At 41.4% G+C, this 27,224-nt stretch overlaps 1 protein-coding gene across 2 annotated transcripts; it reads left to right on the forward strand.

Annotated features, from left to right (window-relative positions):
• The first annotated feature begins 5,400 nt into the window (after positions 1–5,400).
• Positions 5,401–26,629, forward strand: LOC110952204 (sodium- and chloride-dependent GABA transporter 2-like). Of its 2 annotated transcripts, none has more exons than XM_022195637.2 (15): positions 5,401–5,647; positions 7,853–8,097; positions 8,324–8,458; positions 12,886–13,026; positions 13,113–13,203; positions 13,283–13,415; positions 14,613–14,747; positions 16,834–16,937; positions 17,382–17,506; positions 18,737–18,849; positions 18,928–19,065; positions 19,167–19,269; positions 22,119–22,219; positions 24,048–24,218; positions 24,301–26,629. In XM_022195637.2, the coding sequence occupies exons 1-15, from the start codon at positions 5,574–5,576 to the stop codon at positions 24,454–24,456; spliced, it is 1,965 nt and encodes a 654-aa protein (XP_022051329.1). In that variant the 5' UTR covers positions 5,401–5,573; the 3' UTR covers positions 24,457–26,629. The 2 variants fall into 2 exon arrangements, with proteins under 2 accessions (XP_022051329.1, XP_051798335.1); XM_051942375.1 differs by lacking the exon at positions 5,401–5,647 and adding an exon at positions 7,429–7,718.
• The last annotated feature ends 595 nt before the right edge of the window (positions 26,630–27,224 follow it).

A 27,224-nucleotide genomic window follows, 5' to 3' on the forward strand; every position in this document is an offset into this window, starting at 1 on the left:
CATTCAACCTTTCTGGTCTGATAGTTGGAAGACTGTAATCAAATAGATGGTCTTGTGTTGTCAAACAATTGCTCCAGCTCAAATGGACAGGTCACGAAGAAAATCTGTCAAGTAAAACATGATTGTTGTTTTTACCCAATTCAAATCATTAAATCCTTTGTGAAGCTGTCAAACTTGATCTGCATCAGGTTTTCATTAAGGAAGCAAAGAACGTGGCTTCAATTAAGCAGCCAAACCACAGAATCAGCAGGCGATCTTCATGTTGTGTGCACGCTGAGTTAAAGGAATTGTTCGACATTTTTAGAATGTTATGCCTTCTCTCTGCAAAATAGTGAAATGAATTTTTTTTTAAAAAGCAGCATCAGATCTTTGCAACAAAGGAGGATTCCTGTCTATTTCAATTTAATGAATTTCCCATTATTGAGCTTTTGTGACTCATGCTAACTTTGAACTCTTCACCTGTTCCTTGTCAAAGGTTATTTTAAATGCTTGTTATCTGACTGAGAGGAGACAGAAATTACCTGCCTAGAACAGACATACAGATACAAATTTATTAGCTTTTACTTACTGTATAATACCATCTTCAAGACCGCAGTGTTTTCCAGAACTGCAGACTGTTGTTGTTCCACAGCCGGGATTACTCTCATTCATGGATCAGTACTTTCCAACTCCTCATTTTCCCAAATTTCCCCAAAGAAGACAAACTTAACATGCCACAGTAGCCCGATTAATGGGAAATACAAGTTTGAAATGTACCAAAAATCGTCCAATGGAGCCAAAATGTGGTTGGCTAAGCTGAACATAGAGATGGTACATAAGGAAACAACTGAACTAGCCTTCACTAAGCTACAAAATACACTTAACACCTCTAAAATATACTAAACAGCATCTGTGAGCTGAACAACAGCCAGATGGTAGGTGACACTCTATCTACATACTTCTTATGCTTTCCTTTAACAATTAGATGGTTGGTTCAAAGACTCGCAAAAGATTACAAAAGCTTTACTGGAGCGTGTTTGCATTCATAGTCAGTAACCCTGCCTTTAAGCCTACCGTGATCTCACATAAACAGTGTGTTTGTACGGCCCTGTTACCTTGTGGCTGGCATCCAGATTGGCTTACGGTGAACAAGTTGGCACGTATTAGGTGTCTTTTATGCAGGTCTACGTGACGAAGCATCGCTGTTTTGACGCTGTAGTGAACCTGAGACCTTCCGCTTATCGGGTGATCTCTGTAACCAATCCTAAAACTTGTGCACAGTTTCATACACTCGTAACTGGACGTAACTGACTATTTAAAACCCAGAATTTCTTTAATTAAACGACAGTAGGTGTGGTCTTACTTAAGGTATTGCATGATTAGTTAAGCTTCTTCTCAACAGATCACTATTTAAAGTTTCCATATCTTAAATCAGATCTTAATTTGGTCTCAAAACCTTTGTGTATACGACCTTTTAGACTGTGTTAATGAGCTCAAAGCAGATGTCATAAGGAGAGTTGTAACTCTCTGTAACAAGCTGCAATGATTCTTCCTTTCAAAGTTTTTAAAGAAACGTGGTGGCTGTCGCGCAGGAGTGAGGCCGCCCATAAGACTTCCACAATGCCTTCCACTGTATATCAGTGGCCCACTGCCCTGGATACCAGACACCAATAAAAGTAGTAATAAAGCATCTAGAAACCGTGCAAAGCTACGCCTGGTCTGAGTTACATGCCGAGGGTGCAGGTTTGTCAGGACAGAACAATGGTGACTGTATTGGAGGACCCTTAATGTTGGGGTTTTATTTGGCCCCTGGGAGGCAAAGCAGAGTCTGCGTTTGGGGAGAGAACATGCAGGATGTGTGTGGAGTGCACACATGTACTTTAGGAATTTGTGCATTGTATATGATTGCAAGACTTTTTTTACCGCTTCCTGACTCTCGACCCCTGACTTCTTGATTTTCTTTGTGGAATTTCTTCAACTAATGAGGGAGACTGCAGTAAATTTTGACATAAATTCATGTAGGGGCATAATTGCAGACTTAAGCTCTACATGGAAATGAGATTTTTCACAACTCTGTAAATCTTTTCTTTAGGTTGACGAATGTCAGTGTACAAGGTATCAATGTGGATTTTATGCTTCTGTTACTTTTTACAACCTCAGCGGAAATTACAGTGATGATTAAATAGGTTTAAAGGGTTTAAAAAGGGAAAAAATGTAATCTGTGTGTTTACAAAAATAATTCATTTGAGTTAATTTGACAAGATAATGCACTCAATTACTTTTTTTTAGCTAAGACAATCAAAATGACAGCAACCCAAATTTTTATACATGGCTTCAAAAAAGAAAGTTAAAATCTGATACATTCTCAGCTTTCTCTTGTGTAATCTTTGTTTTCGCTAGTTTTATGTGACTATATGTTGTTTTTTTTGCACAATCTAATCATTAACTTTTATCAACATAACAATAAAAGTTTGCCAAAGGTAAGGAACAGGGCAACATGTCCTGTTCTTGATATCCTTTAATGAACTACATACAGCAATAACACCTGAGTCAATCAAATGTTATGAATCAAGCTGCTTGAATACAATGAAGAATACAGAACAACTAGTTCTTTAGAGCACCATTCATCAAGTCAAAAGCAATGAAATACAAGCAGGAGAAGTGAAGCTGAATGGAACAAATTAGTGTGGGTCAATTCCTAGATATGTACGTTTTATTGTGGAAGCGAAAGCTGTGAGTCTGAGCATATTTTTTAATATATGAAAATATAAAATTATACAAATTAAATCAGCAAACTTTAAGGTCTTGAAAAAACTTGGAAGCATTCATAGGTATCGTAGTACATCATCCGCATAAAGATATAGGTTTGCATGTTCATTTCTGATGACTTTATACAACAATTTATTTTTACAAACAGGTGAAAATAAATGTAGTGTGGGACACATGCTTAATTAAGAGCAAACAAATGTATTATTAGTATGGGAGGACTGTGATTTCTGTGATGTTATGAATAGATAAAATGAGCCTCTAACCTTTCTAACTTCTGTTTGTTTTTAATTGTCTTAAGGATTTAGGTAAAAAATTGGAAGAAAAAAAACATTTAGTACCAGTAGTTTGTTAATATAGAGTACTAAGTGAGGTTTTGGAAGAGAAAAAAAGGAAGATTTTCATAATAGAATAATAATTCAAAAAGAATAAAACTACAAATGTGCCGCTCATATTTTATGGTGACTTTATGATCCTGCAACTGAAATGGAGTTTATGTATGAGCGGTCAGTGTCCTCCACTTTTAGTGTGTGATTTATACACCTAATTACGTAACATAATAGCAGTGGAATGCAATTTTCTGAATGAAGCCCATGGACCAGCGTGTTAGCAGGAGACTGGATTTTATTTTATTTTATTTTTTACTGTGGCTATAAATGCTCAGCTGAATGAGCACAGGCGATGACACACCCTGTTAGAACTGCTCAGAGCTGCTCCAGGTAGCTTTAATTGTTCAGACGCCAGGACTATTTGCAGGATACGAGTCCACAATGTGGGCCTTAACACAAGTTCAACAATCAAAGTCCAACAGCCCATATAGATTAAAAAAAACAAAAATGAATCCAATAAAACAATTACGGAAAATGAGTATGTAATGGAAATAATTTACCAGCTCTCAAGTTATGTGACACACAAGAAAATATAATGGGTAGATTGGTTTAATTTTATTCTGTCATAACACAAGTGTATACAAAGTACAAAAAACAGGACGCAAATTTAATAAAGTATTGTACAAATGCTATGTAGGACAAAAATAGGTAGATGTTTCCAGTGTTTTCCATGGTGTGGAGTTGCACTACTGTCCTACAGGAACCCATGTTTGAGTTGCCGTCAAAACAACATAACAGTTTTGCGCTTAATTATATAAACTATGGATGGTAATGATTAATTGTTAATCGATTAATTACCATAATAATTTTGTCTTTATGATTGTAGTCTGTATTAAAATAAATTAAAGCTGCAAGCAGCATTGATCAGGTCCTCGCACCCTTGCTGGTCCGTGAATCCAAGCATGTCCACCAGGTGGTGCTATGACTGAGAGTGGATATTGGCCTGTGGATGTGATGGAGGTCAGACACTGATCACGTATGCAAAATTTCAGGCAGATTGAAGCATGTACAGGTTGGCTATACAGTACTTCCTGTCCATCCACCAGGTGGCGCTATGACTGTGACTGTATACTGGCCTGTGAACATCATCAGGGCCAGACTCTGATCACACATGCAAAGTTTGAGGCAGATTGATGCATGTACAGGCTAGTTAGACAGCGCTTCCTGTTTCATGGCGAAACATCCAAAATGGCCGCATTCTGCTGGTTGTCATTTCAACACCCTCAGACTTTTGTAGAGCATTTTCATAACTTTTCATCACCCATGCCTAGTGCACATCCTGGACAAATTTCAGCTCTGTCGGGGTTATCCTGTTTGAGTTAATAGCTTTTGAAAGAGTGCAAAAAAATGATCCAAAATCATCCAACACAATTCAAAATGTCTGACTTCCTGTTGGGTTTTGGGTATGTGTGCAAGAGGGTTTTTTGTGCGTCCTGATGTGTTACAGATGTGTACCAAAATTCATCGCTGTAGGTAAAACATGGTTCGAGAGCTGAATTTTCATAATATTGCAGGGGGCGCTGTGGAGTCATTTTGCCACATATGTCAGCATTGCCCTTAAGATATCAAATTTTCAAGTATTTTTAGGGCCTCAAAAATGCATTTCTTTCACCCGAAGCAGAAAGTCAAAGCAAGAACCCATGGGTTTCAACAGGGCTTTGCACCATTCAGTGCTCAGACACTAATAAGCTGATAAGATAGAAGAACAAAGGACATGCCTGACAGAAAATGGTTGTACACCAACATATTGTGGCCCTAAATAAAATGCAGAAAAACGGGTCTCGGAAAAACAACCTGCAGTATCTATGACTAGTCTTGATAAAGAGCCAGATAAGAGCTTTAAAGGAAAAGTAGTAAAAGTGCCCTGAAATAGCCTGTTGCTCATGGAGGGGTGAGGTAGGGAGGGCTGGGGGAGTGTCCTGAGGGTGATGACATCAGGATTTGAGGTGGATCCAGAGTAGGAGCAAAATGAAAGTGTGGAATAATGGAAGCGCATTTGCCCTGACACACATCATGTACGGTATTATAAAAAAAATATGTATTTACTTTGTTATTATTGGGTGATAGGCACAGAGATGAAGGAGCCAGAACAGAAAGGAGCTATTCAGAGGCTTTATTACAGGAAGTAAAGAGGCAGGTGCAGATAACGGGAACAACAGAGATGGCAGCAATAATCCACCTCATGAATAACACACCTTTATGAAATGCACACACAGTGCTGGCTGTAATGAGGGGATGATAAGGAGGTGTGAAAGGAGGGGCGTGAAGGGGAGGTAAACTTTTGTAACTCTAAAAACGCATCCAGTACCCATGATGCCTTGTGGTTCATTTTGTAACCTGCTCATTGCCACCAACAAACTCCAATCGCCAGGCTTGACCCAAACATAGTCTGTGAGTACATTTGGTCGGAGGCGCTGCACCGGTCAGCTCTCATCTGCCATGCCTGGAACAAACCATTCCGCCGCTTTTCCGGGGGGGTGGTCGCGGTGTGAAGAACTACAGGAAACGCAGAGGTAGGCGATGTAATGTCAAATTCTCTGCGATTTATCACTTGGAAACACGCGACGAGCAAATATTACCGCATAGTTTTGGCGAAGTCGCTATTTTAGCAGCGTTTGTCGACCATCCTGAGACCTAAACACGCCTCTTGCTGCTCAATTCCGCATCGATACGTTACGTGAACTGTTACATGTGTAGCATACGAACGACAGGCTGTGCAGTAGCTCACGTTTTCTGACACTGTAAATCACCTTTCCTTTTGTTTTTTGGTGCCATTAACGTGCTGGACATAGTGAAAAGTGGGGCCGCTGAATCCGATATGCGTTGGTTATATCAGAATCATGTGGTCACGTGGCCCAGCAGGGGAGAGAGAGGAGGAAAAAAGAGGAGAGGGCACATGATGTGTGAAGAGCAAAAGACAATGAAGAAGTTAATCAGAAATGTACCTGCAAGACAACAGCAAGTGCAGAACATCCGACCACATAGTCTCAAACGCAGAGTTGACAGATAAGAGGTCATACAGGGTTGAGAAGAAACCACATCCCACTGAGAAGAGCAACCATGAAACAGCAGCTGATTTTTTTTTTTTTTTTTTACATAAGAAGGACCATAAATGATCCTCTAAACGCCTTAAATGGATTATGGTTGCTTATCACATATAAGTCACGCTACTCTCTAAGTCCGCTCAGAAGCAAAGTCCTGATTATAAATAGGTGAAGCCAGATGACATGTAGTTTTATTTTGAGTGTCAAATGCATAAACTCCTGTCTACTGGTGAATTTTAAACACAGGTCGGTTACAAATGCGTCAGTTTATGTTGGAAAATTTATGTGAGGAAAACACCAATGTCCACAAACTTCTGGTGAGATGATCTGCCATTCTATAGAGACGATGTCTTTTATATCTGGAGGGGTTGCATTGCACCACCTTTGTCTTTAAAATACCCAGAAGGAGGTCTTGAATTAGCTTTAAATCCAGTAATTTTACCCTTTAGATCATTGGTATGCTTTAGTATTTCCAGTTCAGCCAGTATTTCAGTGTGTCCTCAGGCAGTCATCAGTAAGTGTCATTTACCCAACACCTTTTACACTTATGAAACCTCATAATATCACACTCCTACCTGTGTGCTTCACTGCCAGGACTATGCATTCACTGTGGTCGTCCTGTCAGGTTCATACCAAACATGACCGATCTGAGGCAAATAAATGTATCTGGGTCTCATCTGACCTGCAAATGTCTTCTTAATCTTGATTAGGCTGCCTGTTGTGGCGCTCACAGGTCATTTTATAACCATGTTTATGCAGCAAACTCAGCTTAGTTTCAGTTATCCTGGGTTTTCTAACTCGTGTATCACTGATCGCAGGTGTATTCACTTGTCTCGCATTGGGTTTCTACTTTGGATGCTGTATTTTAAATGTAGTCTGTGTTTTTGGTTATTTATTAGAGGAAATGCTCATCTTGTCATTTTTAAAAATAACATCCATCTCAAACCCTTAATCTCAAGGGACTTACTGGTAAAATAAAGGTTAAATAAATAAGTAAAACCTAATTATTGAGAAGTGATAGCATGTAGAATTCTTTGACATGAACCCTCCTGTTGTCTTCATTTACGGGCACCAAAAGTATTGTTTCCATGTCTGGAAAAAAAATCTAAAAATTCAACAAAAAATTCCCCAAATTTCTGAAAATTTCCAAAACCTTCAGGAAGAAAATTCTAATAATTCCCTTAAAGTTTTTTTTTTTTTTTTTAAATCCCCAAATTTGGCTTCTTGTAAATATTTTCAAAAAATGAGTCAAAATTTTCCAAAAAAATCCTAAAAATACTAAAACTGTGACTCGTATCATAATACCTGCCAACACAATCAGATTAGGATTTTCTTGTGTTCACGTATTGCTCTGCTCTAGTTCCCAGGCAGACGCTGAAATTGTCAAATTTAGTCTCAGAGTGTCCTGCAGAGCACTGATAAAGGATGCACACCCACATCAGTTCGTCCTTGGCTTTTACGTTTCAGATAAGTGAGCCAGCCATACCAACGGTCACAAGGCACACTCGCATTCTTGTTATTCAGTCCTTGCCGCAAAGATGTGCGTACTTTGTGCTCTGCTTTTGTTCTCTTTGGGCATTTGTTTTTCCTTTTAACTGGTTCAACTTCCATGGCTTTATACGCTCTATGTGTTCTTAATCTGTCTTCCTTCGTTTCTTTCTTTTATCTCCTCAGGGGTGTGTGTGTTTCCCTTCCAGAACCAGTGATGGCTGTTCCGCTGCCTCCACACCAGACTGAAGCTCTGCTGAAGAAGTTCCCACAAGGAAGCCTCCCTAATGGGAAGGAGGCGACCAAGGACGGCCTGCATGCCAGAGGCCAGTGGGCCAGCAAGGCCGAGTTCCTCCTGGCTGTGGCGGGGCAGATCATCGGCCTGGGAAACGTCTGGAGGTTCCCCTACCTCTGCTACAAAAACGGAGGAGGTAAAACCAGGAAGTTTCAGCTTTGAGAGTTTGAAAGCTTGCCTTCCTCTTTCCTCACATCTCTGTCATCTATTTTTTCCTCTTTTTCTCCTGTATTTTTCACATACACAGAAACTAGAGATGACATTTGTAGGATGCTTACTTGGGATGTTTGTCAATTTATAATGTCGTTATAATGACATTTATATGTCGTGTCGTAATAGCACCTTGTGTGTTTTGTGTCCAGGTGTATTCTTTGTTCCCTACTTGCTGTTCCTGGTGTTGTGTGGCATCCCCCTGTTCCTCCTGGAGACCTCGCTGGGACAGTACACCAGCCTGGGAGGGGTCAGCGCCTGGAGGACTGTTTGCCCTTTATTTGGAGGTACTATTTATTTTATTATGCTAGCATAAGTGTGCTGATTCAGTCATCAAGTAATAAAGGAAATGTCATGAAAAATGACCAGCAAGAGGGAAAGATTATGTGTTCACATCTTCTGTCTAAACCTCAAAATATTGGATTTGTACTGAAAACACAACAGAAAACTTGATTATGAACCTTTCAAGCTCCCCCTTTGTTACCAATAATATAGTTAAATAAGAATATGCTCTTCTCTTTAGATTATATTTCCTACTTTTTCACCTCACGGTATACGTCATGCTCTTTCAGTTCATGTGCTGATATGCTGTCACTCTCCACGTGGATGTCAGAGCAGGGATTTGTTGGCAAATTATTAACTTTGCGCGCATTTTGGACAGCACAAGCAGGAATCAGAGAGCAGTGATAATAATTTTAGCTGTAGCAAAACATCAGCGGAGATTGGGGTAAAGCGAGAAATACTAGCCTACCCCATGGCTACAGTACACGCCAAACATAAGCTTTAAATGGGTGATTTGTTCAAGCAGAGGGAAAGTTTTGAGTTATGGCTTTGTCAGAGAACAAGGAGAAGTTAAGCTGCTTTTACAAGCTACCAACAAGTCAGCAAAGAGTGGTGTCTCTTCAAGAAAACAATGAAATGCTATGCTCGTGCTACTCTTCTTTTCTCACCAAAGATTATACAAAGAAGCTACAACACGGGCTCAGTACAGAAATAATTGGGAAGCGTCTATATTGGCTTCTATTGTAGGGAAATATCAAGCTGTAAACGGCACAGGAATGCCATTTTAGCCTGGACAGAGGGCCAAAATGGAGAGAAAAAGATGCATTTACAGATTTTGGTCTAGCCTAGAAGCAGGTGAACTTTTTAATCTTCAAAAAAAATATCTGGATTTTAATTTGTTTATGTAAAACTTAAAAGCCTGATTGACCTATAGTGAGATATATCAGAGTGACTAACATACCTAGAAACAATTGCGGTCTTTCTCACTGACTTTCTCTTCCTACTTCCTCCTCCTTTGCTTTGCCTTTTGTCCTAATCTTCCTCCAAACTGGGGAAATTCCTTCAAAGCATTCCTGCGTCCCCATCAATGCAAAACACACATAAACAGTGTGTCAGCAATCAGAATATTTGGCAGTCCGTATTGAATCTCAGCTCGTGAATCAAAACAGTTCAAGAGTGCAGAAGGTAACGCGCTCCCCGCCTGCCAAGAAAAACACAGCTGAGGTTGAGTGTCTTGTTTTCATGGTATTTTACCATCCAAACAAGGGGTCACGGTTAAGCATTAGCTTAATGCACAATTACAGCAGTGACAGAACACACCGAGCTGCTTTTTGAGAAATTATCTTGGATAATTCCAGCTTTTAGGGAATGGAATAGAAAGAATGCATTAAACATTTAAGGAAGGTAAGCCTGTACTACATATTAGAGGACAGTACAGAGCACACCCCAACATAATTAAAATACAAACTAATGCAAAATTGTATCATTTCTCACAAATACTTTAGAAGGACTGTATCGAAAATAAAGTAGAAACTCAATGCAACAAAAGTGAATACACCTGAGATCACTGTTACACAATGTTACGACCCCGGTGTCAAGGGTAACTGGAGAGTAACGAAAAGAAAGCAAAACAATGTTCTACTGGGCGTACCGCATATGCCGGCTGTCAAAATCTGCCAGTTCACGTGCTGTCAGTGAGACGCTTCTTGCGTAAAGGTAATCAACATCTATCTATTCACTTTATGTCTGAACAAAAGAACTCAAAACTAACTCAACTTCTCATAAGGACGAGTGCTGGCATGAATGGGCCATTTGAATGCCATTTGGAACCATGATTGGAGCGGTAGTCCGGCCTGGTCCAATCCAACCTCAGCTCCAAGGCTTGGAGGCATGGCGAGAGCACGGAGGCGGGGCGGACGGAAAATTCGAAAATATGTGATCATTGAAACAAAATTATGTACATCTGTGATTTTCAAATTAGCCAAGGTGCTTGAACATGGTAATAAAAAGACCTGTGAACGCCAGAAGTTTCTCAGTGTTGGAGCTGTAGGCATGTATGTGGCTCAGAATGGAAATAATTGCCAGAGTTACAGCAAAAATTTGACTGTTAGTCTTAACAAGGATTGACAAGATTAGCTGTAGACCAGTGACCAAACTAAGAATCAGTGAAAACACAGTTGGCCCCTAATCAGAGCTGCATCGATTCTCATTTGAAAATGACAACACAGACAGTGCTCTACGTGCCCAATCTATCTCTGACCACCAAACAGGCAGGACTCCTGACTTTGCACAGGGGTTGTCAGCACCGATAATATGAAGGACCTCAACAAAAAGACTGATGTGAGCACATTCTCTGGTCAGATTACACCAAGACAAAGTCTAGAATGTTTAGTATGAATCTGCCAGGACCACCACAGTGAACGGATAGTCCTGACGATGAAGCACGGAGGTGGGAGTGTGATCATTTGAGGACAAAAGCTGTTAGAAAGATGACATTTATAGATGACACCATACGAAAATGCTGGCTGACGAGACGACGCCCAGTCTACAGAATCTTGGCAGAAGAGGAATCTTGCACGCTGCCAAATCCACACAATAAACCAAGCGAAAACTTTCACCTTTGCAAAGTATGTCACCTGCCCGAGTTCAGTAGAACACCTGCGGGTTATTTTAAGGAGGAAGGTGGAGCAACCCATTCCTTTTAGCAAAGAGCAGCTGAAAATGGTTGGTTCTTAACCCTTTGATGCCCAACATGGCTCAAAAGTGACCCAAATTCAATGGAAAATGGATATCTGTTGACCTGTGTTGTGCATCAAAGGGTTAAGAATGGTAGAACTTTCTCCAGAAACTTGTTCAGCACTCATGTCCTCTGTGCTGAAGAGGCTTGACTCTGCCATTAACTATAAAAGCGGACACACAAAGTATTGAAAAAATGACAGATTTGAATTTCATGAATGAAAGGGGCACTGGCTTTGTTGTATTGACTTTCTATTATGTCATAATGTTAAATGAATAGTTTTTTAAAATCATACACAAGCAAACACCCTACTGTTCAGTTCCAAAGCAATACAATGGCTGTAAGCTGATATACTTTATATTAATTTACGATGAAGTGATATTGCACAAAGGCGCATTGATTCTTTTTGGAATACATCTGTTTAGTTTCCTCTGGATGTCTGGAAATCTGCCCAGCTGTATTTATTTAAAGGTGCGGCAGAATGACTAAATACTATGCCTTTATGCGTTTGTCAACATGCGTGTTACACCCACAGAGTTGTAATTGCTTTATGAACTAAAATCCCCAAGCAACCTTCTCTTTCTCTAGCCAGAATTTAATTTAGACAATTTTAGACAATGCCTTTGTTTAGAAATGAAAAACAAAGACTAATGTTTAAAACAATCTCAGCCTGAGATGGTTTTGTAGCTGTTCTAGATCTTTCAGATTGAGTTTACTCACTTGTTGTGTACTTCCTATTTTTTTTCTTATCATCTAAATAACTTGCATGTTGGTTTAAAAGCTGAGTTTCTCTTAGAACGAACAGCTTAAGAAACCACAAGACATGTCTATGTGTCATAAAGGCACCGTATGGGGTGATTGTTGGGACAGAGTGTGTCTTTTTCACCTTGAATGAACAGTTTGAACTTAAAGCTGTGCTGTTTGCTTCTATTATATAACCTCCACGCTTCTAGGACGAAGGTGAGAAGTTGCTGAAGAGGTTATAGGAGACCAAATGCTCCAGTTAAACTCTTTTCTGACAGATTCAAAGCTCTTGTAAAGCAGGACTTGAAATTCTCAGCTGAGGCTGGTAGCATGCTAGCTGGACCACCTGCACGACACGTTGTAAGCAGAATGTGTGTCTGTGGAGCTCTGTTTTTCCAGCAACAAATTCAGAGTGTGGCAACATGTGCTGCTCAGCCTCTCGATCCATGTGGCCTGCAGATGCACACACGCACTATATCTGGTTGACAGCTAGTTGTGTGAAGGCCATGTGTTAAGCGCAGGGACAAACTCTGCTTTTGCACCACGTAGGGTTTATTGACGACTTATACAAGCTCACACAGACAAAGACAGGCTTCTGTAGGGATTCCTGCCTGGTTTGAACATTTACCATCATCCGATTAAGCCCTGAATTTCATTAGCGGACAAAACAAACAGCTGTTTGTCTGCTCAAACAAGTCTGCACTTTGTAACCCGCTCAAGGCCTCATCAGACCGTCATTCATTCAGGGTGAAGATATACTTGATGTAGGCTGCGAGTCGAGTGTCTCAATAAGTGGCGGCTTTCATCTCAAACTGAACTGATATGGAGCTGATAACAGAAATGTGTGCATGCCTTTTTTGAAGCTTCTTTATCTGTGTTTTTACTTCCATATATTTGATAAAGATAGGATCTGATTGTGTGTCTCAACACGCCCTGTTTCCGTCTCTGCAGGACTCGGCTACGCTAGCCAGGTGATGATCCTCCACGGTTGTGTCTACTACATCGTCATCCTGGCCTGGGCTCTCTTTTACCTGTCCTACAGCTTCCAGGCGGAGCTGCCATGGTCGCACTGTAACAACACGTGGAACACCGGTCAGTAAAAACAGAGCATGACTCAGTAGTGCAGTTTGCTGTGTAAAGAAGTAACTCAGGACTATTTTGTGTGTGTTTTCCTGCAGCCGCTTGTGTCTTGTTCAACCAAAACAACCAGACGGTTAATGCAAGCGGCATGCCTGAGAACGCCACCTCTCCGGTTATGGAGTTTTGGGAGTGAGTGTGTTATCCTCAGAGTGTTGATCGAGGTGTTAGTCATGGAGTCCTGGCGTTAACAGCAGCATGTGTGTTCTAGACGGGAGGTTCTCCGCCTGTCCAGCAGTTTGGACGAACTGGGTCCAATCAACTGGAAGCTGGCGTTGTGTCTGGCCGTCATCTGGCTCGTCTGCTACTTCTGTGTCTGGAAGGGAGTCAAGTCCACCGGAAAGGTGAGCAGAAAACACTGTGAGGAGGGCTTGGTTTGTCTGTCTCCTCCACAGGACTGGGATGTAGCAGCAACAAGAGCGTTTAGCCTCGGTTGTTTAAAAGCACGTCATCGTAACATTGTGTACACAGCAGCAAACCTTAGGCATGCATTAAAATGAGGGCTTGGACTTCAACACATTAATTTAGATTAATTAGTTACAGAAAAATAACGCATTTAATCGCACTTTTCTCAGTTCTGTAATTTCTGGCACACTGATAACACTGATGAACACTCCAGCCCAGTAGGTGGCGGTAATGAACCTAAAGTCTGTTTTTCAGCCGTGAAGAAAATGAACAGGACGCTCTGATGTCAGCACAAGAAAGTTTGGTGAACAGTGATGGAAGATGTCGAGCTTGTTGGGCAGAAAGTTTTCTTTTACAAATCTTCCCCGTGGCAGCTTGGATAAAAGCGTGGTTGTGTACAAAGTGTGCAACAAAGAGTTTTCTTTCTTAAGCCGATGATATCACCTCAATGCAAAACATTTTGCTGTTAGCACCAGAGCTAGTGTTAGCTACAACAGTCCTGGTAAATGGTGTAGCCATCCCATAATAGACCACTTTTCAAGACATTGAAAGTGCTTGAGTTTGCAAAAAGTCTTAAATGTTGAATATGTTTGCTGCAATTGCACGCTGAGTTTGCAGTACTCTGTGAATGTAGTAGACAAATGAAACATGAACTGATAAATATAAATGAAACAAATATTTTTATTTGAAGTTATTACTCCACCAAGGAGGTGGAACCTCGGTGGAATTATGTGATGATCCGCGTCGGTTTGTCTGGATGTCTGTCTTTTAATAACTAAATTAGAAACTTTTAGTTTATAAAAAGAAATATTATTTTTTGTAAATATATATTTCCATTCCTAAAAAAAAAGAACCATCAAAATTGCAATTATTTTATCATGATGCCTTAAAATACATTCCTTTATAATAAACAAGCACGGCCAGTTCCTGACGCTTGGATGTGACGCTTCCACACCTCTTATGTATCAAATGAAACAAGGGCCCGGCTTTTGCAGTCCGTCCGTCAGCAGCTTTTAAAACTCCAACTTTCCAGGGGTGTCTTTTTTAGTAGTGCTGTTTGACACATCCAGTCACATCCTTCCTGTTTTCTCCGAGCCGTCCTGACCACATCCCCGCTGGCTGTGTGTACATTCTAGGTGGTGTACCTGACGGCCACATTCCCATATGTCATGCTGTTTGTGCTGCTGGTGCGCGGTGCCACTCTGCCGGGAGCGATGCAGGGCATCATCTACTACCTCAAACCCAACCACACCCGCCTGGCAGACCCACAGGTACAAAAACACAGACGCACAATTCATATGTCTTTAGACGCCACAATATTTTTAAAAAAAACACGTTACGTTGGAGGAAATTCTTCTAGTCGTTCTTGCAGGTGTTATGGCTGCAGGAAGCCACTCTGTCAGGTGAGTCTGTGTGTTGTCTGCTCTACGGGACAGTAGGTAGGACTGCTTTTGGTCTTCTGTATGTCTGCAGGTTGGTTGTTTGGATCCATCACTTGGACGATCGCTGTGATATAGAACTGAAATAAGAAATGTTTATACTCAACTCCTCACAAAGCAAAGAAATCGCGATATAACATCAGATTCTTTACTTTGTTCACTTTTTTATTTATTTATTTTTTCTCAGTTTGTGTTAAGGCCTCCACACACTGTTCAACTTCAACAATCCTGTAATTTCACAGCTTGCTACACTGTACGACATGAATCTAATAATCTTTCGGCATGACGTGAAGTTTGCTCTGTGCCAATTGCGCGATGAAAACGCAGCTGGATGTCAGCCTACGATGTACGTGAGTTGACGTGAATGCGCTACGATAAACGACGTGAGCGTGCGCCGTCCATCCATGAAAAATAAACAACCGAAGCTTAAACGAAGCACTTGCAATCACAGGGAAGCTCGCCAGGCATGTATGTCCTTCTGGCATTTATGTGCTTGGAGAGAAATCCCAAATGTTAATGTTAGGTTTTTAACCTGGGAGCTGCAGTTCTGCTGCTATGTCCTTCCATGCTTCGTCCTTTTTGTCCGGTTGTGGTACGAGCTGGAGGACATGTCAAAAAGCCTTCTGCTGCCACAGCTCTATCAGACTGTCTTCTTTCTTTAAATCCCACATACATGTTTTGATGCGTTTTGTCATTGTCGCCACAAATCATCTACCTATCAAATTCATCCTGCATTTCTGTTGGTTAGTTAGTTGTCGTAGGTCGCAGCAGCAGCATCACACTGTGAGACGATCAACTCGTATTTCTGACACTCAGAGTTTTATCGCAGCTTGTCTTTGGTCACAAAACCATGACAACAGCCGTCCTTGAACCTGTCTCACAGTGCGACGTCGGACCACCGATTTAGAGCCAAGACCAAAGATATCGCCACGATTCTCTCACGATTGTTGTCTTTCGTCTGGGACGGCCGAAAATCGCACAGTGTGTCGTGGCCTTTAATGAAATGTTTTAACCCTCTAAACCCTAAAACCCACTGGCAGATTTGAAAGATTTCATTTTTGTTGTTTTGTTTTTTAAATGTCAAATTACAGAATTCATTATCGCAAGAAACTGCAAAAACAGGAAGATCAGAGACAAGGATGGAGACAAACTAAAAATGAATGCAGTAAAATATCTTTACACTGTGGAGCTGCTGTTTTTCCAGTGTTGTTAACACCTGTGGGCACTGAGAAAAACATTGTTGATTCTAGATTTTTCTAATTCGGAAAGCATAACTATCATTTTTTCCTGTTTTTAATGAATCAATGCATTATGCCTGTCATGCTTGCACACAAAGCCTTTTAAAGTTCTCTGTATGTAGCCATGGTTGTGCTGTTTCCGTGGAGTCAGAAACTTTCTTGGAGTTCACAGGGTTCATAGCATGACGGTATTTAAATTAAATACAGCGGGACCAGAGAAGGAGCAGTATTATTGGTTGAAATCAGCTTAAAGAATTATTTGGATCCAACTACAACTGTTGTTATTCTCTTTATACACTCAGTAGTGATATTTTTCTTTAGTGGGCTGGGGTAAGTCTTAATATCATGTGGAGAAGGTTTTACAACATTAGCGCATTCCGACAGAGACGTCCCCTAATCCAAAGACTCAGGGTTTATCTTTTGCATCAGGTTATCTGACTTGCCTTTTAACCCAAAGAGCAGACAGATAAAGGATATAGTTGGCTCCTGTTGCCTCTCATCTGTCCTTTCATTTTCTCCCCTCCCTCCCTCTCTCTCTCTCTCTCTCTCTCTCTCTCTCTCTCTCTCTCTCTCTCTCTCTCTCTCTCTCTCTCTCTCTCTCTCTCTCTCTCTCTCTCTCTCTCTCTCTCTCTCTCTCTCTCTCTCTCTCTCTCTCTCTCTCTCTCTCTCTCTCTCTCTAGGTATGGATGGATGCAGGTACCCAGATATTTTTCTCTTATGGAATCTGCTTGGGAAGTCTCACAGCCCTGGGCAGTTACAACAAATACAACAATGACTGCTATAAGTGAGACACTTTGTCACACACACAACTACACACACCAAAAAGAAAAGCAATTCCAGCCACACACAACGTCTCCACTTCAGGCAAACTATATTCACTGAAATGTAAGACGTGAGCTCCCTGCTGGTCAGATGGCTTGCAGGAGGAATGGCTGGAATGGACAGAGAAAACACAGTGATAGAGCCACACCTTAAAGAAAAGCCCTCGCTGCCATGTTTCCCACACTCTACGACTCGCACAGGAAGCCAAGCACTTGACTCTTGGCTTGTAACGGGGCAGAGCTCCATACGAGGATCAAACCCTCGCTGGGTTCTCTTCAGCTTTCCAAACGACACTTTTATAGCAGGCGCATATTTCCTTTTTGTGTTAGGCTGTATTTCTAAATGTGTATGCTCAAGCTGCTTTCCACCGGACTCACATTAACGACTTTTGTGTGTGTGTTTCCAGGGATTCTTTCATGCTGTGCCTTCTGAACAGCAGCACCAGTTTCCTGGCAGGTTTCGCCATCTTCTCGGTGCTGGGCTTCATGGCTGAGGAGCAGGGCGTGGATATATCAGCCGTGGCCCAATCAGGTGAAACATGGAGGCAGGATTTCCACTGGGTGCTGTTTAAAGTGCAGGAACTGCGATGTAGAACCTCTTTTGGGGTGTTTTTTTAGGGGAGAAATAACATCTCTTGGCAAATTGTTGGTCAGGACTTGATGCTCGTTGGTTAAACTCGGACAAGAAAAGACCTTTTATCGTCCGTCTTGATGTCCTCATTGCAATCAACGATGTAAAACTCACCGCACAACAACAACAGGTTCCCACCATCGTTCTATTATGTACCTGCTTGGAACAGACGTCATGATTAAAGTAGTCGCAAAACTATTAGAAACAAAAATGAATACAGAAAGATTGAAAGGGCTGCTCTAGATTCCTGTAATAGAAAAATCACGTTTAGGTTTCAGAATTAGTGGGAATGCTTCTGCTAACTGCAGCACTATGAAAGATTTTTAGTAATTTGATCCTTTTTTTTGTTATTATAGCTTTTTTCTCTTCGTGGTTTTTGTAGAACTGAAAAATCTAGTCACACAAAACAATCATTCCAGTTGTGGATGTTATAGTTCCGTTAGAAGCTCATGGTAGCTTAGCTAATAAGTCAAACAAGTAAAACGCTTTTATGCACGAAAAACGGAAATAAAATCAAGTTGTTTGCTATTTTGACGGCTCAGTCAACCTTCTAGAAAACAGGAGGAATCAGAGCACCACTGTTTGAACATGAACTCATTTTAATTTAATTTTAAGCTACTCCCACACAGTGTGTCCTGAATGCAAGGGTGCTCTACAACGCCCCCTAGAGCGCAAATATGTATTAATCCCCCACTGAAAATAGTGCCCAACAAGACCACGATTTACTCCAGCTTAGGTAGCATTTAGATAGAAAAACTAAATGTATTAAAAGTCAATACACATTTCAAGGTATAGTGATTCAGAGTGACATAAAGTGACTTTGACAAGTAGCAGGACAACTGTTGTATTAAACTACATAAAGTTACAATCACATTTGATCAGTCCTAGTGTGATCATGACTGAGATTTGAAGGTTTACATTATTTAGAGTTCATTTTCTTGGTGTTAAGTGCTTCAGACAGCACAGAGAATACATGAGAATGAGCACTGGAAAATTACAAGCATTTTACCAAAAATAATCACAACATACCATATATTTAGTTTTTAGGTGTATTTTATTAAGTAACTTTTTGCCAAGAAACATCCCCTACATATGTTCTGAGTAACTCTTATTTTCCTTATGTCTGCTCAGGACCTGGTCTTGCTTTCATCGCCTACCCCAGAGCTGTGTCCATGATGCCTCTGCCCCAGCTCTGGGCCGTCTGCTTCTTCCTCATGATCATCATGCTGGGCCTGGACACGCAGGTAGACACGCACCGCTTTAGATAACAGTGATGTGTTGTGCATCGTGTACGAGCGCTGATGATCCCCTCTGTCGCCCAGTTTGTGAGCCTGGAGGCCCTGATGACGTCGGTGGCCGACCTGTACCCTCACGTGATCCGACGAGGCCACCGCAGAGAGCTGCTGCTGCTGGGCGTCTGCATCGTCTGCTTCCTGGTCGGGCTGGTCATGGTCACGCCGGTAAGTCGCGCTCAGGGTAAACGAGGCGTACGCCGTCCTCCGGCCTCTTTGCGTTTGTTGATACAGAATAATGGAGCGTTTTCTCCTCCGTTCGTCTGCAGGGTGGTCTCTATGTGTTCCAGATCTACGACCATTTCTCCTGCAGTGGAGCCAGTCTGCTGCTTCTCTCCATCTTCCAGTCTCTGGCCATCGGCTGGGTCTACGGTACGAAAGCCTTCCCGCTTTGATTTGATTTCTTCTTGTTGTTTGCTTTCCTTCTCTGTCTTCTCTACCTTTTCTTTTCTTCTCACTCTCCTCCTTTTTTGCCCTTCTTTTGTTGTATTTCACATTTTGCTTCTCTTCATTCCTCACTTTTTGTCTCCACGTTTTCATCTTTCAAATCTACTTCTCCAGTCGTTCAGTTCTCTCTTATCTTTCATTTTATTTCTTACTTTTCTCCCATTTTCTTATTTTTTGCTTTTCTTTTTTCCTTTCCTCTTCTTTTTACTTCTTCCTGTCCTCTCATTTCTTCTTTTGCTCGTTTCCTTTCCAGCACTGTTTCCTATTTCTTCCATTTCCTTTCCTTCTCTCTACTTCTTTGTTTGTCTCCTCTCTTCCACGCTCTCTTCCTTTATTATTCTTTTCCAATCTCTCTCTCTCTTATCCTCTTCTTGGCATTTAACTGCTTGTCTTTTCCTCTTCTCTTCTCCGCTCTTCTATCCTCTCATAGTAGTTGCTTTCCTTGTCTTTTCCCCTTTTCTTTCCTTTTATTTCTCTCCTTTTCCCTGCATTCCTCCTCACCTCTCTTCTTCCTTTCCCTCACATCCAACTCGTTTCTTTCTTTTTCTCTACATATTTTTCTCTACTTCTTTCCCTTTTCCATTTCATTTCCCATCCTTCTTTCCACTCCTTTTCCTTTTCTTTGTCACCTCATTTCATTTCCTCATCTTTTCGTTTTTTTCCTCTTTAATCTAGGATTAATTTAATGGAAAAAGTTCCTAGCAGCCTATTTCTCTCTGTCCGAGTTTAATTAAAGTCTGTTGGAGCTCAGACAATGGGATTTCACTTTCTGCCAAATCAGAAAACGCCAAAAACAATCTTGAACTGATTGTTGTCGTTTCATATGGTGAATCTAAATAAAACTTTTTATCGCTAATGAATGTAACTCCTGAAATCTGATGAACACACACAGTCGAGTCGTCCACTTCCTCCCCACCTCCTGCATTCCTCTTGGACTCAGTAGACGGTATATTAACATGGCTGCCGCTGCCCACTGTTGTAAGGAGACTGGCTCCTGGCCAGGCCTCTGTCTGTCTCCTCTGGGCCCTAAATCAGCCCCCGGGCCCCGTCGCCTCTCAGTCTCTGCCTGGCGGCCCCAGGGAGCCCCTACCCCAGCCCAGACATGGAGCTTTAAAGCATTTCCAAAAACACTGTTTGTCTGAGAGTGAGATGAGTGGAATGTGTCACGTACATACATCAGGACGATGCAGTCAGGATTCAGACAGTTAACTTTGTATCTGGTGAAGGCTTAAGACCCAGAAGAGATGTGACGTGTGAAGAAGAGCCGTGCCAGCCCAGGAGATAACTGAAACGCTGGATATGTCAGCAGAGTGTGTGTGTGTGGGTGCAAGTGAGTACCAAGGAAGCCTGTTTTTATGAGTCTCCCAGCAGTAGAGCTGAGGATGAAGCTTTCTAAATGGACTGTGTAACTTAGCGGTCAGGGCTCCACTGCACCTTTTCCCCTTTTCTTTTTTTTTTTATGGCTGTGGGAATTTACAGTTTTTTAAGGACTCTGACAGCCACTCACCGTCTTCTGCTGCTGGAGGAGAAGCTTCTAAACCAGGGGTGTCAAACTCATTCTAGTTCAGGGGCCACATTCAGTTTGATCTCAAGTCTGGAGACAAGTGATATCAGAGCATAATTATCTATAAATAACCACAACTCCAAATTATTCCTTTGTTTTAGTGCAAAAAGTTAACATTTAATGAACGATCTTTTTACAAAGCATGGTGAACAAACTGAAATTTGTGAAGAAAATCATAAGACTAACAACATTATGCCTCAGTTTATCATTTACACGTTACAACTTACAGATCTACAAAGGAACACAATAAAAGGTCACAGGTATCTGGAACCGAATGATGTCGTATTTTACTTTTAAAAAGACAAAAACAACATAAACAAGACAAATTATTACAAAATGAGACACATGATGACAAAAGCGAGACAGAAAATGACAAAAAAAAATGAGACAAACGACACGAAACAATAAGAAAGAGACAGAAAATTAGACAAAAAAGTTATAAAGTGACAAAAAAATGGACACAAACGAGACAAAAAATGACAAAAATGAGACAAAAAACACAAGCTGGACAAAAAGGAAACACAAAACTACAAAAAAAATGAGCCAATCGATAAAAGTCAGACAGAAAAAGACAAAAAACAAGACAAAATATTACAAAAATGAGACACATGATGACAAAAGAACAATCTAGTATTTTACTTTATGATCAAAACAACTTGTCATGGTCTAGAATCTATTTTAAATTTATAGTTTTACAAATGTACAAATTGCAGTTAATGTCTTCTTTGTAATTTTCACACTTTGAGGGCCGGATTAGACCCTTTGGCGGCCAGTTTTGGGCCGCGAGCCGCATGTTTGACACCCCTGCTCTAAACTCGGGGAAGATGGAACCAGAACAGAGATTTGTTAATGAATCATCTGTTGCTTGCTTGTGTTGTCCTCGCCTCTTTGGCAGAAAAGATAAGCTTTCCTATCAGTGACGGCAATGGCGAGGCCATACTTATCTAATATTAATAAAAAGTTGTAGAATTGCAAGTTTACTGAAGTTTCTAGGTCATATTTGGTGATCTCGCTGTGCCCGATGCTTCTTCTTCAGTCATATCTGCTGTTTCTCTCTGGGTTTTTGCATTTTTCCTCGTGTTTTCCGCTGTCGTGGTCAATACTGGGGAGAAAAAAAAAAGTTCTCTAACCAAATTTGGCGACTGTCACCAAACCATGATGTCAAACCGAACCGCAACCAAACCTCACGATGTTGTCGTTTTGGCCACAGGAGCCGACCGCTTCTGCGACAACATCAGGGATATGACCGGCTACAACCCGTCGCCTGCCTTCAAGCTGTGCTGGAAATACTTGACCCCGGCCGTGTGCACTGTGAGTAGCCCCTCCCCGCCGACCCGCTTTCACGCTCTCTGCTGTCAGATCGCTGTGAAATAGAATGCAATTAAACGGGATTTCATAAAAACTCCGCCTTCAGCTTGTCACTCATCTGCAGTGACCATAAAAAGTATTTCCTTTTTAGTACTTTTCAGCATTAAATTGTAGTCCATTTAATGAGGCTTTTTGGACAAGAATCTACAAAATAAACTCTGCCAGGTTAAAATGAAAACAGGTTTTGAAAAAGCATAAAGAGTCTCATCCAATTCAACAGAGATGGAGCCAGTTATTGCTAGTCAATGGTGCATTAGTAGTTCTGGCTTTGACTACACCATTAGGACAAAAAGAGCACTTCAGGCAACTCTGTGAAAAGATTACTGAAAAGTATAGGTCAGGGGAAAACTTCTAAGTCACTGAGTGTCCTTTTGAATACAGTTGAATCCGTCATTAGGAAATGAAATGAATAAATTAGCCTAGAGCTGGTCGTCCTCAAAAACTGAGTGACCGTCCAAGAAAGAGACTCATGAAGAAGGCCACCAAGACACCGATGACTCCTCTAAAGGAAGAGACTGTACAAACAGCTGTTGCTTTGTGGTAGAACGGCAAAGAAAAAATAAAAAGCTCAAATTAAATCTCGACTAGAGTTCGTCAGAATGAACACAGGAGGCTCTGATGTGACCAACACTGAGCTTTTTGTCCATTATCCTGCACATCATCAGAAACACACCATCCCCATCATGAAGCATGGTGGGGGCATCGTCATTATAAAGTATTAAATATAGCCAGAGCTACGCAGAGATGGTTCCAGGAGAAGTAAATGACCTCTGCTCTGTCCAAATAAAACGTTGTGGCTGGACTCTGAAAGAGCCGCTAACCAGTCCCTCCAGGATCCCTGACAGGATTCTAAATGTAATCTGCAATCTGATCTCATCTGAAAATCTGAGCGAGGTTTTACATGTTTAGTGTTGGGCGTTGGAGGTGTTTTGCAGCCTTTTGGCAGAACTCGGCTGTTTCCCAGTCTCATTTACTCTAAGTAAATACTAAGAGTATTAGCAGCCGTCTAATCTACCTCTCAGCAGCAGAAAGTAGCCAGCTATTCATCTGCAGCCAGCTGCTATTTAAGAGCTGCCTCAGAGCTTTTTCATCCAAGCTGCTGTTTGTCATTTTTGGAGTGAAATGATGACATTTAGAGAGCAGCCCTCAGGTGTTGGAATTGTATTGTGTAAATCTGATGTACTTATATTAACCCTCTTGTTGTCTTCATTTACAGGCACCAAACAATATAGTTTCCTTGTCAAAAAAAAAATCAAAAATTCAGCAGAAAATTCCCCTAAATTCTGAAAATTTGCAAAACCTTCAGGAAGAAAATTCCAATGATTCCCTCAAAGTTTTCTTTTTAAAAAAATCCCCCAAATTTGGCAACAAAATTCTTGTCATTATTTTCAAAAAATGAGTCAAAATCTTCCAAAAAAAATCCTAAAAATATCTAAAGTGATTCCATATATATCAGTAGAACTTCTAATATTTTCTTTAAGAACATTCACAAAAAAATCAACCGAAATTGAGCGAAATTCGCTGGATTTTGGTTGATTTTTTTTTGTGAATGTTCTTAAGAAACATTTTTAACTTTTCGTTTTTCCACAAAACAGTTCAAAGATTTCCCAAAAATGTAGAAAATGTGGATTTGAGAAGTTTCACTGTGAAAATCTTATTTTTTTCCCACATTTTCAAACTTTAAAACGGGTCATTTTGACCCACAGAAGGGTTAATGACGTGATGAATTGTATCTCCCAGTATTTACAGAACTTCTTTCTGTCTCCTTAAGGCCACCTTTGTGTTTTCCCTGGTGCGCTGGTCTCCTCTAAACCTGGTCAAAGGGCTGGTCGCTCCAGCTTGGGCCACTATACTGGGGTGGCTTCTTACCCTCTCCTCCGTCTCCCTGCTTCCTATCTGGGCCATCTACGTCCTCATCACCACCCCGGGGACTCTGCCACAGGTTAGAAAACCCAACAACTAAATGTACACAATAAAAAGGAGTCAAAACAGGCGACTAACTGTGGCTTTTTCCCACCTCGCAGCGCTTCCATCGTCTCTGCAGCCCCACCAAACCCTCATCCCTGGCCTTCCACCCGTTCTCCACCAACGGCTCGGCGCTCGCCTACAGCCCCACGCTGCCTCTCACCGAGAAACCAAAGGAGGCGTTCACTGGGATCGCGCAAGACCAGAAGACCTGAAAACGGTCGACGTAGACCTAACGCCGGACGCTGCTCAGCCGAACCGAGTGTGCCGAACTGGAGCGTTAACGCAGCTGGATCCCGACAGAGGGGCTGGATGACTCAGAGACTTCTTTTACAGACTGAATGTGTTCTGGTTTTACATCAGAGGGTTTGACTTTGGGGGGGGCGCCATCACTGTATGCTCAGCGTCCCACAAGCCGCGGCACGCAGGTGAACATTTAAAGCTGGGGTAGGCAGTGTTATGTATATTTTAGCATCTTCGGGGAGAATTGTATATAATCTTTAAAGCATTTTGTAATTCATTTGGTCTGGGAGGAAACTAGACTTCTGCATATCCTCTTGGCTCTGTTTTTGGATGAAGCTGCAAATAATGGTTGTATATTTTCAAATTCTAGCTTTTTGTTTGTTTTTATCCCACCCCAGCTTTAATGGAGCATTCAGGTGACCAGATATTTACATTTTGGACACACGAATGTGAGATTTTGTCTGTAGCTGCAGGAAAAATACGTTTACAGTCCACCAAGTGTGTCCGGCAACGCGTGACGGAACATCATGTTTGATATGTGACTGCAGCCGTGTGGCTCAGGTTTGCCGTTTGGAGGCTTCAACAGAAAGTCCAGCCCTGAACCGGGACACAGTTTGCGTAACCTTTAAGAGCAGCTCCACGCTTCGTTCCCGGCCGCCAGAGTTGGTTTTCGTAAAACAGCACACGCTCCTGGATCTTAACTGTTTTATCTCGTTAATTAGCAACTCTCTGGCTTCGTTTTTATTGCAGTTACTGTAGATGAGGACCATGTAATCACAACCCTTAGAGCTTTTCAATGCAGCTAAATAGAAACGCAGATGTTCCTTCCTTTTTTTTTGTTTTGCCAGCATTACACAGCTATCATTACTTTTTATCCTCTCTATGAGAGCTTGAGAGATCACCGCTTGTGTTGACATGTCTGCTTAGATTTTGACTCTCCAATGAATATGACTTGATTTGTTTTGGGTGAAGGTATCATGAAGAAATGACTCCATGAGTCAGACATGTATTATACAGTGATTTATCAGGATTATTTTTGGTTTTTTTGTACGTGCTTCACCCTCTCAAAGAGTTTAAATGGTTCATAACGCCTTCAACCAAGTTGAGCTGATGCAAGAGTTGCGTTAGCCGCTCTTTACTGCCGATTTACAAAGTGCTCATTTGATATATTAGCACTTTATGACAGGCAAAGTAACTGACATGTGCAGTAGTCTGTTTTCATCCATTGCATATATTCGTTGTTTTCAAAAAGTTAGCAGCAAAGTTTTGCCGTTTTTCTTTAAGTTGCTGTTTCAACTGTTCACATCACACAAAAAGCATTATTAGCACGTATTTGCACTGTAACAGAAATCACTTATCAAGATGGGAAACATGCAATCATAGCGTCTAAATCAGACCTCCACTTTTCTTAAATTCTATGTACCAAAAGTTTAAGTTAAAATGTTTTTTTTTAATAACTCCACCACTCCATCATGATTCTTTTTTGCAGAGAGCTTTAATTGTAATGTTTGAATGGTAACATGCAGTAGAGGTGCAATGTCGGGATGTTTATGTCATCAGAAGAAGAACCGCATAGAAACACGGCCTCATGTTTGTTTTCTTTCCTTTATTAAGCCCTGATGACATGTGTACATCTGTCTGGAAGAAGGTATTTCATAATCAGCTCATAGCATCATGTTGGAGCAGAGCGTGCAGCAAGACCATGCTTTAATAATTTACTTTACAACCTACTTCTTGCCTTTTTTTTTTATCATCATCATGACGTCTTTTTTTTCAGCGTCTCAGTGGGGTTTTTGGTTGCGATGTGAAATTAACTTACTGTACTGTAAGTCTGGAACAGAATGTACCCTTCACTTGTGTCGAACCTCCAAACAAAAAGCATTTCTTGAGCAAAATGTTCGATAACGATTTAATCAGTTCCTTATGCAAACTTGAAAACTGCTGTCATTCAGACCTGGATCAGTGTGTTTGATTGAAATCCTCGGAGAATAATTTAGCGAGAAGCATCCATCTGGTGTCTTCTAAAGGCTTTCGCACTGATCCATGTGTGTCATCTCTGTTTACAGGTGTGCCTCTTTGTTTTAAAATGTTTTGTATGTGTACCATTTGTTTTCTAAAATGAATACATCTCTCTCTATATATCTATATCTGCATATATACACATGCTGATTGTGTTTATTTGAAGTTGCCTTTACCTGTCACCCTCTCTCTCCCTCGCTGCCATGGTAACAGATGCTGGGAACACACCTGGTTTCAGCCGTTTAACCGAGAACAAGTGCTCTGATGGGGGATCGCTGGTTTAACGTCCGTGAAGGGAGGGAAGGGAGGGAGGATGAGGAGGGAAAGAAGAAGCAGCGCCGGAGGGAATTCTGACACCACCACTTAGACAGAGCCTGCCGGTTATGTAAAAGGCTCTCGGCTTTGTCAATTAACCGTATTGGATTCCCTTCCCCTCCCAGCCGCCGTAGGAAGTGGGCCGGTCCATCGCTCACACGTGGCTCGGCACGCGGGGGGTTCGTGCACACTACTTGTTGTGGTGACGCACGGTGGATACTGTATGCAGCACGTGTGATCCGGGTTACTGTGTGATGGCGAGTGTGTGTGCAAAACGGGGGCGGTTTATGTCCATATGGTTGCTTTGGCATACATCTCGCTTTCAGATGATGGGGGGGATTAAAAACGATCCAATGGGGCTGAGTGTGTGAGATTCAAAGCAGAGAGAGGAGAGGAAGAGGGAGGG

This window comes from Acanthochromis polyacanthus, chromosome 22, assembly GCF_021347895.1.
Source record: "Acanthochromis polyacanthus isolate Apoly-LR-REF ecotype Palm Island chromosome 22, KAUST_Apoly_ChrSc, whole genome shotgun sequence".
In the NCBI taxonomy this organism is placed as follows: Eukaryota; Metazoa; Chordata; class Actinopteri; family Pomacentridae; genus Acanthochromis; species Acanthochromis polyacanthus.